This window comes from Thermobia domestica, chromosome 8 (genome assembly GCF_964235325.1).
Source record: "Thermobia domestica chromosome 8, izTheDome1.hap1.1, whole genome shotgun sequence".
Taxonomy (NCBI): Eukaryota; Metazoa; Arthropoda; class Insecta; order Zygentoma; family Lepismatidae; genus Thermobia; species Thermobia domestica.
The window spans coordinates 183,555,413-183,571,584 of NC_137461.1; the positions used below are offsets into that span (position 1 = coordinate 183,555,413).

The window sequence follows — 16,172 nt, forward strand, 5'->3', positions numbered from 1 at the left end:
ATTTCGCAATTCAGTGGATATATTGTGAATGTATTAAAAGTGTACTGTTGCACCCATCAAATTTAAATTTTGAAAAAAATATTCTCTGTGAATACTAAACGGGATATTTTTTAAAATATCAATTGTTAATTTAGGCTGCTAATAAGGCAGGTTTTGTGAGAAAGGAATTCTCCAGGGAATAATTCCTGAGTTCGTTATATATATATATATATATATATATATATATATATATATATATATATATATATATATATATATATATATATGTACTACAGATGCTACTATAGCATCTACAGGGTACAGAGACAAATTGAACACGAATTGATTTATTTTAATAACGCCACAAACCTAACTGAAAAAGCATCCTAACCAAATGGGCTCTCTCTTTGTGTGTGTATGTTTGAAGAAAGAACAGCCAATGCGTTGTTTTTCTGACCCTAATTGTTCAATTTGTCTCTGTGGTAAAACTCTTATTTCGCTAAACTTGACCAATAATATAATAAAATATAATATAATAAAATATAATATAATAAAATATAAATATAATAAAAGCAGTAAATTCTAAAGTACCCTGTAGCATCTGCCCGAAATTAAATGCATAGATCTAGACTATTATTTCCAATTAGAAGTCATTTTCGCTTCTAGGTTACTAGTGACTGAATTATTCTTCTTTGTATCTTTGTAGTCGAGAAAATAATAATAATAATAATCTTAATAATAATAATAATAATAATAATAATAATAATAATAATAATAATAATAATAATAATAATAATAATAATATTCGAGCCGATGGCTCATCCCAATCGAGTCGGCTTGAGCCGGTGGCTCATCTGAGCGGAACCGAACCGAGTTGATGGCTTACCGTAACCGAGCCCACTGGAGCCATTGGCTCAGTTGAACCGAGTCGAGCCGAGCCGATGGACTCATTTCAACCGAGCCCAACGAACCGAACGCTCACCTGAGCAGAGTCAAACAGAGTCAATGGCTCATCTCAAACGAGCCGGCTTCAGCTACCTGCTTACTTGAGTCAAGTCGATGGCTCATCGCAACGAACCAGCTCAAGCCGTCCGTTAAGTTGAGCCGAACCGATGTCTTATCCCAACCGAGCCGGCTCGAGCTGTTCACTCAGTTGAACCGAGTTGAGCCGGTTAACATCACTTCCCGGAGTGGGCTTCAGCTTGGTTTTAAAACTTAGACCGTGCAGGTCTGAGCCTTGATGGTAAGAACTACAGTATATACTTATATTGATGCTTACCATATTTGAAGCTGTCCCGTTATAAAAATCTATTGTCGTCTCGTTATCGAGACGAGACGAGATACGAGCAGTGTCCCATCTCGTGAGCAGCACTAAAAATATTCCACATTACTGCTTACAAATCTCATGACTTTGCTTTCTAGTCTAATGAGGTAATGATTTCTAAACGAGCTAAAATGAGCTGAACGAGCGAGCCATTTATCAAACTCGACTCGACTCGACTCGAAACTCGATCTCAAAACAGCGACTCGGCTCGAAACTCGACTCGAGAAAATTACCTTTGGCTCGACTCGTACCCATCCCTACTTTAAGCGTTTAAAATGCAAACACGCACAATATATATATATAATATTCTGAAACTTATTATCCTATATTTTTTGTAATAAACAAATTGAATTTATTAACCAATTGTAAAAACCCGAACAAGGCAATCTCACAATTATTTTATAGTCAGCAATAATTAATTTCCAGATATTCAATAATTGTCTTCTTATGCTTCACGCAAATATTCTCCGTTATCCGTAAGTTAGATATCATTCATTATCGGGACATAATTCGTTATTTGACATCCGAATATTATCCGTTATCCGAATATTATATATTATCTGGACATTATCCTTTATCCGGATATTATTCTTTATCCATTATCCGAATATTATCTGTCATCCGAATATTATCCGTAATTCGGATATTATCCGTTATCCTTCATCCAGATATTATCCGTCATCCGGATATTATCCGTTATCCGGATATTATCCGTTATCCGGATATTATCCATTATCCGGATTATCCGTTTTCTCAAAAACGGATACCGGATAATTTCTTATCCGGATATCCGTTATCCGGATATTTTGGCCATCCCTAGAAGCAATCCTTTCATATTGCTTTTATTTCTGTTTATATCAGGACATAATTCAGCAAGTTGAAAATTGGAGAAAAAGATAATATTCAAACTGAACTACAAGGATGTTTTAGTGACTCCGTGATTATTCCCTGTAGTAGTAATTACACGAACATGAATTTCGTGACTTTCCCCCGAAATAAAAATATTATATTTTTTCACCTCAAAAAAAAAAAAAAAAACCCTCCTCACTCAAAGGCATAGATCTTGTACAGAAGAGTGAAATGAACTCATAATATTATAATGCACAATACTAATCATCACTGCATTTAAACCTTGTACTGTATTACTAAGAGGAACCCGGAGCGACGAGCGGTTCGAAGATAACCTACAATAGTACATATACACCCTAGCAGCAGAGATAACTTGAAAACCGATTGCTCTAAGCTTGCATTGCAAGTCGACCAAGCTTGCATCGAGTTAGATTGGAAATCGTGCAAGGATGCTGTAAGCTGGATTCCAGTAACGAAGTTACATTGGCGCAACCTTGCATTCAGTTTTCCATTCAACCTTGACCAAACATTTTACGCTGGCGTGATGATATGACGCTCTGCGAAGTTTCTAAAGCATCCCTTGCAAGTACAACAAAAGGCAGATTGTTCGAAAGCATAGAAAGTCAAAAGCCAAGCACGGGCCAACTGGCCGAAAGCTTTCTTGCTACTTGGGAAGAAATGAATTGTGAGTATAAACCCTGTATAAATATAATATATTGCAGTACTCCTTATCCATATAAATCACTAGTCACTGTGAAGGTAAATGCACAATTTATTCAATAAAATACGGCAAATAATGTAATAACAAAAATATCAATACTATACTTTCTGTTACACAAACTCAATAGAAATGTAGTACACGAATTAAAATTATACAGTATCAAATATAAGCCATTATAATGCATAAAGAATTAAAACAAAATGAAATATACTGAACGATTAGCAAAGCATGCAATAAAATGAACGAAATATCAGAAACGTAAAACCAAAGTGATGTTTCCGTTCATTACTGCACACAAACTATATTTCCTTTAACATACCGACTGGTAATGTTATTTGATAATATCAGATGTTTGGGGAAAAAATGCTAATTAAAATTTAATTTTGAAAAATTCTCATCTTTCAACGAAATTACCAATTAAGAAAAATGTACATTTAACTATTTCTTTTATTTTCATTTCAGATATAATATGGACCCCCGTTTGGCCCACTGGCTAACACACTTTGCCTTTCGTGTGCGTGATTCCGCGTTCGATTCCCGATGGGGATTCAGTTGAACGAAAAAAGTGGTTCGGATTCCACCATAATATGTAGGTCCACGTCTCCTTTAGCCATCGTGGCACAATTGTTTGACGTTAAACAAACATATCAAATATCACGTATAATAGAGTATATAACTTTAAGAAAGCAATTTCAAAAAATTTTCTGAGTTCGTCTTTCTTGATTTTGAATTCCATTTATATATCCATTTTTTAGAACACAATTTTAAAATATACATTTTTAGTTCAAAGAGTGAGCCGACTTGTACTCCTTCCTACAGCTGTTCATTCAACGAATGAATCATATTATTGCTCCTTTGAGGCTTTTGGTGGCTACCTCAAGGAACTAGGGACAGAAGAATTCACAATTCAAATATGTCTGTATTAAGTACTATTAAGTACCACATATCTTATTGACTCCGCTAGACTTGTCACACAGATTGGATCGGACGCTACAAGACCATATTTGTATTTCCCAAAGATAAATGCTGGATGTTAAAAAAAAATAGACAAACAGACTTTCGCGGGGTTCCCCTCCGCCTCCCACGTGGATCCGCCAGTGCCTTCATGTAAGAAATTCCGGAAAGTTTCTTTATAATATATCCGATCAACATCTCCTGACACAAACCACTCTCACCTCATATGCTTATATATGAAAGTATGAATACCACATATGAAAATATCTTGTCAACAACCCCATGAGTAAAACTACAAGTGTGACGGCGAGTCTCTACATATGGCCGCGTACAGTTTATGGTGCCAGCTTTGGCGGCCGAGGCGAGTTTGACTCGTTTTGGAACAGAACCCACTTGGGAGCCAATGATTGGTTGAAATGAAATGAAACGAAATCTTTAAGCTTTACGTCCCAAGGTTATGCCGGCTAGGCTAAAGGAGACGGAGATGGGAAACGAATGGTATGTTGGAATGAAGAAAGTGGGAGGAAATGGGAGAACCCCGAGAAAACCCACGTACACGAAGTGTCTACCACAAAGTTCACTTGGTATGAGCTGGGATCGAACCAAGTACCTCATGCACCAGAGGTGAATGCTCTACCACTAAGCCACCGTGCCCCTTCCGATGATTGGTTGAGTGATGGTTGCTGTCACAGTGCCAACGTGGAGCTGTCCATGCCATTGCCCTGCCCTCTTGTAGCCGCCGACCTTCTCATGACACATTATGCTCTTCCAAAAATAAAGGTGAAATAAACAGTTTTCTTACGTATAATGTCATGTCATCTGTAATCCACTGAACCAAATGAAATGTAAAAACTACATGAAAAATGTTGCCTCCATACTGGGCCAAGAAGCGCCTACCGCAACTTCTTTCTTATTTCTAAGTTCTGTCTTACTTCTCTAACATTTTCGCAGTGAGGCAATTGAAGGACAGTGCAAACTAGTACAGCTGCATCCCAATACAACAGGATCAAAATACTGCATTTAATGAAACAAATTCGTTTGCCCACAAGTAGCTATCCAAATGCCAGTCAAAAGTGAAAAGGAGCCACCAGAATTTCTGACTAGAAATCCAATAGGACAGCCAGTTCCAAAATGGCCTCTTCTTCCATATTTTTTCACACATTTATTCAAATACCTAATTTATATCAGAATTTTAAAACTTTTTTCCTTACGTATTGGTAGAGAATGAAATAAGCTCTCCAACGAATATAAATCCACGTAGGTCTTTGTATACGTAACAATTATGGCCGCCATTTTCTAATATGACTGTTGTAATACAGCGGCTTTCCCATATGAAAAGACGTAAACACTGGTTTAATAAAGCAAATAATTCCTTTTGCATACAAGTAGGTACCCAAATGCTGCTCAAAAACTGATATGAAGAAAGCTGAATTTCTCACTCGAAATCTAATTTGGCAGCCATTTCCAAAATTGCCTTCTTCTTCAGGCTTACTTCTCACAATTTTGCATATACTGTGAAGTATCAGTGTAATCATAGTGACATAATTGTGAGATAACCGTGTAAACTTTTAAATTACTTCGCCAAATTCCATTATTTATTAAATTGCGGCTATGTTCTACAGAATCATGAAATCTCTTTAAAATCCAAAGGAATAAAAACCTTTTATTAAAATTGTACATTTCCAGACAGCTTCTGTAATCACATATTTGTTAATAAACACGACTAGTTTCCTTCTTCACTTTCCGCATACCTTACGCACAGCCTGATACCTCCCCATTCATTGATCTCCCAAGTCATCATTTTGCAGCCAGATAAAACCACGGAGGACACATCAACTAGGAGTATTCGCCACGAAGTTTAGGAAGGTGCAGGATCATCGGAGGCAAGCAGATCCTACCATTGCAGGACAGTAGAATTATATACTAGGGTGGTTAAAGAGACCGCTAGTTGTTTACTTTTGATAAGAGATAACAGTAATCAGGTGTGGATAAGGTTGATACGTGGTATGTTTCACAACCAGGAAGCTGATGCAAGAGGCTGATGAAATTGAGTTAGGTTTTTTTTTTCCTGGTGGTAGTTGAATGACCTCTGTGGTCCTTCAGGGCCACACTGGATGACCCCCAGACCATGGCCGCCAGCTTATGTAATTGTTTAAAATATGACCCCCAGGACCCATACGAACAGCATGTGAGAAATTTAAAATATGGCCCCTGCGAATGACCTACCCCCTCCTCCTCCTCCTCCTGAATGAAATTATATTGTAACATATACACTATATATGTGAGAAATTTAAAATAGTCCCTGACCCTTCCCTGCTTTGCAGGGACACACCGGATGGTCCCCAGGACCCATACGAACAATATGTGAGAAGTGAAAAGTATAGCAAGCTATACTCATACACTATGTGTGTGAGCAGATAAAAGAAAATAGCCCCTGAACCACTACAACAAACCCATATTGGATCGAACCTGTTACTCAAACGAACAATATGTGAGAACTTAGAAAAGCTCATAATTATTCGAACACTTGTGTGAGCATATTTTTTGTTCTTTCTTATAGCAAGCTATACTCCTTGTTAAAGATGGTAGAGATGTATCTTTATTCATGAGGGACTTTTTTTCATTTTTTTCGCTTGCCAAGCAAGCTTAGAATAGCAACGCTGCAAACATTGTGTGAGAAGTCGAAAAGCCAGAGCGTTGTTTTCGTACATCCATCACCGAAGAGCTCAAGACATGAACTGAAGTTTTCGCGCGCTTTTGGAACCCGGATGAAATGACCTTAGTACCATTAGATAAACTTGTTAAATAACATGTGACCACGCCACGGTGAGTAATCCTGACCGTTGACACATGAGTAAACATCATATGATCATTAGAGAATTCTGTTGATTTTACATGATGTGAACACGTGATGGGTATGAAAATACTTTAAATACAGGTTATAAGAGAAAATATATAAAGATACATCATGCAGTCGAATGAGAAGAAGGAACACGGCGATAGAAATATTGAAGCATTATCATCTGATGCCGAAACAGAATCATATGAATCATCATCTTCAGATGAAGAATTTCATATTGACGCAATAGGTTCACCAGTGCTAACAGTTTCAGAAACCCCAGCATCATCACTATCATCATCATCATCAAGATTTTGGACTTTAGACTGCTCTTGTAATAGCCAAAATGTGTACCGAGAATGTATAAAGAAAGCTATTGAAAAATGGGAATTTAACGAGACGTTAATATGTGATTTCTGTAGAGAAGGAACGTACCATGTTTATGCTCATGATTGTATGAATGTAACCCCAAAATCATTGGAAATTCGTGCCTGGAGTGTTATAGGAAGCTCTAGTGTTGAAGAAGATGTGTTTTGTTTGTATGCCAACACCCACATTATTGCAATATTAACAAGAGAAAAATTTATTATGCATATTTGGAATTATTAAATGATACAAACTATCATCCGGATTTACTAGAGGTTCTATTAAGAAAAGATAGACGCAAATCGGACATTGCAGAGTGAAAAAATGTATCCGAATAGTGCTAGTGTTTCATGTGTGTTATGTTATGCTGAAAATATTAATGTGAATTGTGTATTAAAAACAATAAAGGTATACTTACGTGATAATATTCCAATTGAATGAATGGAATGTACATTAAATATTCTTCATGATTGTACTCGTCTTCATAATACTGGATCATTTGCAGTGAAGTATTTATCTCTTAAAAAACTCTTGTTGAACTTTTTGAAGTTTATGAACAGGAATATAGTGAAATCTCATTTATATGCTTTATGCGTAAAACTTGTGATCTTTTAAAAAAATACAGAATTTGTTGGTCAAATTATACCATTATTCATTCAGCGCACAAATGAAATTTCACCAGTATTTAAGTCAATATATTATTGATATTCAAGGTTTTAAAATGTCCAATAACGAATTTGTTACTCGCGAGTTTTCTCTAAGCGCATGTGATGATACAGTAAATTTCCATTGCTTGGTAAAATCACCAATAGAATATAATTTATTGTCATTAGGTGCAAAAAACAAATTGATTCGTTAACATTAAATTTACATGCTTTGTATTGGGATAGTATAACTGGATATACTGTATAACTCATACGCAACCTTGTATATCAATTATGTTTAAAGAATTCAACCTTTTATTGTAAAGGTTTAGAGAAATCTCTTTGGATTAAGAGAATATTTGAATTAGATAATGTTATTGATTTAGAAACAAAACATTGTCCATCATTAAATGAATTGTGTGGAAATACATTTAATGAATATTGTTCTTTTCACAGAAATGTAAAGAAATCAGGATGTGCATATCGTAACGCACAACAATTGAATTACTGGTGGAAATATGAAAGATCAACAGCATTAACTAATGCATTATCAAGATTGTAATGAGAAATTGTAAATTAAATGCATGAATATAGTTAAATAAATTTTATTGTAAAAATAGTGATAAAAAATTATATACAATAATAAAAAATATTTGTGTTTTTTAAAAATTTTGTTTACATGTTTATAAAAAATATCATCATTCTTTTTTAAATTTTTGTTGTTTAACAATTTTAAGCACTTTTCCAATGATTGAGTGCGAATTATATGATGCAAAAAATGTAAAACAAAATATACGCACAACCCAGAATCATCGTCCTGATACTGTTCACTTTTGATAATATATTTGAGTATTTTTTGATAAAAAGTTTTTTATTTCCTTGGGAATGTCCATAGCAAGGCTTTCAAAGTAGAAACCATGTTTTTTCTCATTAATGTACACTGCGACCCAGTGGGAACCACTTGAATCGGATGTATCAAGATGAATTACAAGTGCTGCAGGTGGTTCTACCATTACAGGAAGTTTGTCAATAGGATAAATCCCAGTAACACTTGCACCAGTCACTTTATCAATCACGAACACTTTTAACAATTCGTCACTATACATGATGATGATTATTATTTATTTTTAATTATAGTAGGTATGTAATTATCACTGTTTTTTACATGTGAAGCATAATCATACACTTTTAGATATTCACTATATGGTAATGCTTCATGAACACTGCACCTATATTGTCCAAAACGATGTTTATTATGTGCACACTTGTGAACGTGAAAACTTAATGCGGTATACTTCGGACAGTGTATTTCTACCAAATTTGTAACATTTCTTAGCAGAATTTCTTCAAGAAAACACTTTCTAGTTATTCCATACGTGTAAATACTGGTAGTATTTGAGATATATGATTGAAGTATCTCCTTAAGAAGTGTATACTCTACATCGCCTTCGTGCCAGGTAATGCCATATACATTTTCACTTAGATATATGTTTGTATTTATGATTGGCTCAGACAACTTATTTAATGGATATGGTGGTTTAAATATCCAATTTTGTAAAAACGAAACGTCAGGATTTACAATTGCTAGTTCCTTTACAATAAATTCATCATCATTATTATGGAATGCGGAGAAGTGTACAACAACCCTCGTTCTACTCAACTGAATAAATTAGAAGGTGTTATCATTAAAAATATTTCTATCTTTATCCATTTGCGCTAATGCATCAAATTGAGCATAGACAATACATATAAGCGGTTCAGTTAAAGTTTCTGAAAATGATACTTTTAAATTTACAGGAGAATCACGAACTACATCCCAAGTGTTATCATCTAAAGTTCCAGTTGGAGATAGAATAAAAGCATACAAAGCATATCCATTAGGATATTCTTCAAGAGTAACAGCATCTGAATAATTTTGATAATACATACCAGTACCTGATATCAGAGTATAGTAACTTAGAAGGTACAAAACATTATTAAAAGCAGGAGTAAGGGAGTTGGGATGGAATGATTTTGAGCCAACATGTAATTGCAGTTTGTTAACGTTGAAGTTCCGGAACTCATAGGGATTAATATCTGATTTCCCATTGAAGGCTGTGTTGGAAATGAAACCAATAACCAGGCCTTTAGGAACATTACCCAGAAAGAGATTATCAAGGTTGTATGACTTGACTTGTGCAGGAATAGTATAAGATCTTGTTTCTACTCTTGTGAGAGGTAACTTGGCCGTTTCTGAAACCATTCGCGTAGTTAATTGTATAGCAAAATCAGCAGCGACATCAATCCGTAGTACATGAAGAATAACTTCTTCAAGTGCAACTTTATAACTTGTATTTTCAGGAGACATTAAACAAAAGTTATCTTTGCTACGATGTAATTTTACACGTAAACTCATTTTATTAGGAAGCATACGATCTAAACTCACAATATCAGTATGAGGACGTCCGTATATTTCAAAAGATTTACTATTTTTTTATTTTATTGGCACGCTTTTGAAAACCAGCATTTGTATTATGAAATTCATTAAAATATTTTGCAGTATCTTTATGTCACATGGCACATGCTAAATGCGTTTGAGAAGCATCATAAGAATAATTAAATAAAGTTTCAATGTATGGACGATAAGAATAAAATCCTGATGAAGAACTAATTAATTTATCATTTAACGAAATATCAATCTGACTAAATAATGGATGTAAGAAATTATTTACCGGTGCAACAACATCATCATTACTAAATTTGAACCGTCAGCTTCTGTAATTTTCGAACGTACATAAAAATATAAATATGCAGGATGAATAAATTCGCCTGTTTCTCCAGAAATAACAAATTCAATAGGTCCTTCTGATGTTAATGTAGAAATTGATCGATATTCAGCATTTATAGTTGCTTCACTAACTGTTTGTGTCATTGGTATCGAAAAGAAATCAAATTTATTGGTACAACATTCAGAACTATCGGAATTTAGGAGCGACATTATGAAAAGATATCTTTAATATGTTTACGTTTTGTTCGTGGTCCAAACTTTAAAATTGCAGGAGCCTTCCTTTTGCGTGACCGTCTCTTACCACTACCAGTAAGCAACTGTCCAACTTTATTAATAGCTTTTGTCTTTAAACTATCACCAGCTTCTTTTACACGTGCACGAACCGCTTCTTTAAATGGTCTATTTTCCAATACATCACCCGCAACTTGTATACCGGTTTGTAATGCTTGACGCTCTACAGTTTTTGCACCTTCTTTAAGAAATGGTAAACCAAAACGAAATAACCTTTTAAAGAAACTACCTATACCATGTCCCCTTTGCTATACAGGTCCTGAAAAATATGGTATTCCATGTCCACAATGTAAAGTAACACGTCTAGATCTCATTATTATTATTATTATTTAATAGATGCAGGAGAGCGTTTAAAATGAAGTGTTACGGTCAGTGTCCCAGATCGGAATGGCAAATTTCGTCCTGCATGATCTTCTAATAGTATTTCAATTGTGTTAAAACAAAATTTTGCAAGAGGCATATAATGAATATCTTCAAAGGTAATTGTTTGAACTTTTCCATATTTAATATCAGAAATTGTTGCTATACGCAATAATGGCGCTTTTGTATCACCTAAAAATTGATATTGTATAATATCTGTATAAATAAAAATTTAGTGTGGATATCCAATACCTATGGATGGTTGTTTGAATCCACGACGTTCTTTTACAAGATCTGATTTCTCAGAAAAACCTAATTGTAGAGCTAATGTAGGTGACAATGTAACAGATTCTACACGTTCATCGAATTCAACACGTACAATATTTGAAAAGATAAATCGTATAAATCTTGATAATGTATTTAATTCATCTATTAAATGATGAATGGATGGATAATATCCAACAACAACTTTACTTTTCATAGGGTCTGCATTTCTAAATTTGTACAATACATTTTCACCTTCGATAACGTTATAACATGTTAATGGAATATGTACTTCACTTAACCCTACGTACCAATCGGATTTTGATAATCGTATATTATTTTTTAACTGATTAATAAAATGTGTTGGACTATTTGTAGAATATACATTTGTACTAGCGTTTAAAACTAATGTAATGTAAAAACTATCATCAATACTTTCTGAAATCATTTTCGTTTAAAGTCAAGTGTCAAGTTAGAAGTCTCGAAACGAAATGGTAATTTTAAACCGTGTTCATCTTTTAAGTTTACCTCTATTGTATCAAAATATTTCTTTTCAACTTTAACATAATGCGGTGTATGAAACACAAGAGTTTTTACATGACCGTGTTGTACGTTATATACACTAAGTTTTCGAACTATCGGCTCAATATTTTGTTTTACAATATCAACACATACATTAATTGTATTGAAAATATTATAATCTAAATTACATGGAGATTTACCACGTGTTAATATTAAATCAACATTTCTAACTTTTGTGTATACTACATTTTAATATCATGTGTACTTTTAATAATAAATCCAAAAATATGTTGTAATCCCGGTGTAATACCAATCATACATTGATCTTTTAATTTTAAACAATGTTTAATTACAATTTGATTTTTATTTTGTAAATATTGTAACATACGAACATTTTTAGGAATTAACTGAAGAATAGATTCAATAGAGGAATAATATCCCGGTGTTACTCGAACATAATGACGTTCAAGTTTATCATCGATCACAGTAGTAATTATTCATTTTCACCAACATTATAAAAACTCGACGGAATATTAATTTGTGTTAATGTAACACCCCATTCCCCATAACTTAAATCTATACGCTGTGCTAATTTAACGCGAATTGAAGATGATGCATCATTTTCAAAAAGTTTACTACTGGCATTTGAAGGAAGAGTAACGTAAAAGTCATGTATAAGGTTTGAATTCATCTTGCAGACTGAATAGAATCTGATCTAATCCATGAATTCATACTTGACGGATATCGCAACCATTTTACATACATCCACCCATTTTTACGTTTTAGTACTTTTTCAATTAAATAAGTTTTCTTTGAATTTATGATTACTTTTTGTAATTCTTGTGCATAAAACATTCCTTTAATTTCTTCTCCATTCTATTCTTTTAATTTATAAGTCACAGGATTAGATTTAATACATTTTTCTACAATAAATATTTCTTGTGACCATTTAGGTAAATATCCAATACATGTTTATACTTACTAACACGACCATAATCACCTGGACTAAATTTACAACATGTATTCCTTTATTTACTGTATTTCCGTATAATGTTTCCCACACTTAATTCACATTGGAATAATTAGTTCTGCAGGTGTCATTTTAATACTTGAATGATATGAATGATTATAATTATTGACAATTTGATCTAAGACATTAATATAACGATAAGTATTCTTTGCAGTAAAGTGAGGATACAATTTTTCTTTTAATGTTCTTATAAATCGTTCTGCTAAAGCACATTTAATTTCAGAATGAACACTATAATGATTAATTTCATATTCTTTAAACAATTGTTTTACATGACGATTATAAAATTCTGTACCTAAATCGATTTGTACATTAAACACGGGTAACTTGAAATTTTTTAAAACTTTTTTTATTGTTTTTACCATTTCAGGACCTTTCTTTGTTTTTAATAGGACACAATATACATAACGTGAAAAATATCAATACAACATAATATATACTTATAATTATTATTATACTTTCCAATATTTTGCATATCTGCCAAATCCATTTGTAATGTTTCATTTGGTGCACTAACAAAATACTTTTTCCGTTGAAAAACTTTACGAACTGGTGCATGCAATGTATATGCATCTTGAGAAGCTAACCAATTTTTAATTTTCTTTTTAGATAATTTTGTTTTACGATGTAATGTTTGTATACTCGATTAAGAATTATAATTTTAATAATCATAATATATTTTTGGAATTTTTCGTCATTTTTTTACATACTATATTCTTTCCAATGTTTAAATAAATTAGATACTGCTTTAGAACTCGATGATTTTCTTATTTTTCGAATACGTTGTCTTCTACAAGTACTACTCCTACTACTAATATTCAGTTTTGATGCTGGTGTGCCAATAAATTCTTTAGGAACATTAAGATCTTCTAATAAACTTTTAAGATCATGAATACCTATAGGATTTCTTGAATATTTTCTTGTACGAACAACAGCATTTACTAAATCTATAATATTTGAACCACGTATTGTTTCTCCTTGGATACGTACTATACCAGACTTATCCCACTGAATTTTATCAGAATTTGTCAACTGCTTTAATAATAGATCTGTTTTCCAACGTAATGTTTTCGGTACTGATTGTAAAATGTCTGATACAAATGGGAAAATAGAAGTATTGTTACCATGTTGCAAAGCAGATGATGATATTTCTTCTTGTTCATCCTGAATAACAGGTAATGTAATAGGCTTATATGACGAAGAAGATGTATATTGTAAATATCGATGCAAAGCTTGTTGATATAATTTCCATTTTTGTTGTACACTAAGATCATGACGTTTTAAAGTATTATTTATTTCTTCATCTAAACGTGATTGATGTGAATCTATAGATTTAAGATTGGATCAAATATCATGCATTGCATTTTCAGGAACTAAAATCATTTTACGTAATTCTGACATGATTATCGACTAAAAATACTACTGCCTACTGCTGCTAGAAGTGGTCCCAAAATTAATGGTAGAAGCGCGCCACCTTTTTGTAGTAACAACTTCTTTTTCTTCAATGCAGTACGTTCTGAGATAAAGCGCGCAAGATCTTTTTATGTCTACGTAATCGTTGCTTCTGTCGCGAATTTAAAGGGATGTTTCCTTTTATTGTGTTTTCAGCTACTTGAGAAATTGTTCTTATTAAATCCCCTGAAGCATTTTGTAAAATTTGTTTGCGTTTTGTATTCTTTCATTTGCACAGAGCACGGAGCGTGTTGTAGTGTTGTTTCACCTTCAACATCTTGATACGGACTAAATAAAAATTTCTGTATGCATGTCTTTTATGTTAGCGTATACATGCAAGATTTCATTAGGAAAAATATTTGTACGTATTCGCAATGCATCGTTTGTTTTTTGGGTTATGTCAAATAATAAATAAGTGTGAGGCTCACGTGTTACCTCCTCGAATACATTCACGATTTCCTTACTATATCGAGGCATAATTTGCCTTGCTATACTATGGCCGCTATGTCTCTGGCTCTGACAGCTCTGCACGTGGACAAAACAATGTTGACAATTTGTCGTGGGTTTAACCGCACACGCTAGGAATAAACAGAAAAAGCAAGCAAATACAACAGAAATGAATTGCTTAATAAATGCTGAATTTTCATGGATTTTTAAAACCTTCTGTGTAAGGAAACAAACTAAAAATAGCCAGACTTAAACATTAAGTAATCGAGTAAACTTACATACCTTCGCTGCCTACATGTATTCGTCACAATCTTGAAATAATTCGTCAGAGTTAACTGCCGAAATGTCTTCTTCATCGTCACTGTCGTCACCGCTATCGTCACTATCACCCAATTTTATGATTAAATCTACAGTTTGTTCGAAGACACCTTCAGTTTCCCAAGCTTGCTGCATAATTTTCCACGCATGGTCAACGGCGTTTTTCCAATTACTTGGGGACACTTTCTCGATCGCCTCTATTACTAAATTTTTTTACGTCATCTACACGAAATATTTTGTTATGTTGAGCCACATAACCTTTAACTTGAGCCCAAATCAACTCAATTGGGTTAAAATGGCAATTATATGGTGGAAGTCAAATAACTGTATGCCCGTGAGCCTCAGCAATTCCATTGATTTTATATGATGGCTGTCTTGGCTTATATATTTCTAATAATGCTATTAATTCGGCTTTTTTCATATCTGGTGATACTCCAGGAACATTATTGTTTTCAAGCCACCTTATCATGTCCTCCTTTTTGCTGTTCGTATTTGGAGGTTTATTCGTTTGAACGGAATGATAAGCCGCGTTATCAAGCACGATTACGGAATTCTCGTTAATATTTGAAAGTAGACTATTAATATACCAGTCTTTAAAAGTTGTGGAATTCATTTCCTCGTGATAATCACGGGTGCTCTTTGATTTAAAAAGCAACATTGCCTCAGGTACAAATCCGTGCACAGTCGCGGCATCAAGCAAAATAAGTCGACTTCCCTTGCCAATAGGTGTCTTCATTGCCCCTTCGGATGTATCGTCTGTCCACGCACTTCTTGTCGTGTGTCCTGCATTCACCCATGTTTCGTCCAGCCATACTAAGTTTTCCGGGTTCATTTTCATCACCACTCTCAGAAATTTGCACCGACCCGTAACAATATCGCTTCTTACCATAAGAACTTTTCTTCCACCTAAAACCAATTTGCCTTAACACAACACTCAAGCTTGTTTTCCCTCCCTCGGAAAGCCCTGCTTATTTCATGGACTTGAGAAGCTTACCACGAGTCGGGAATTCTTTCCTTATATAATATTGATAAATATGTTACCTTA

The 16,172-nt window shown here is 33.8% G+C and overlaps 1 protein-coding gene across 1 annotated transcript; it reads right to left on the reverse strand.

The window, feature by feature from the left end:
• Positions 1-15,443: 15,443 nt before the first annotated feature.
• Positions 15,444-15,959, reverse strand: LOC145692398 (uncharacterized). The gene has a single exon (XM_081767701.1). It carries the CDS (start codon positions 15,957-15,959, stop codon positions 15,444-15,446), a length of 516 nt encoding a protein of 171 aa, XP_081623827.1.
• Between the last annotated feature and the right edge of the window lie 213 nt (positions 15,960-16,172).

Coding starts and splice junctions, on each gene's coding strand:
- LOC145692398 (XM_081767701.1), bottom strand. CDS start 15,959: ATGAACCCGGAAAACTTAGTATGGCTGGACGAAACATGGGTGAATGCA.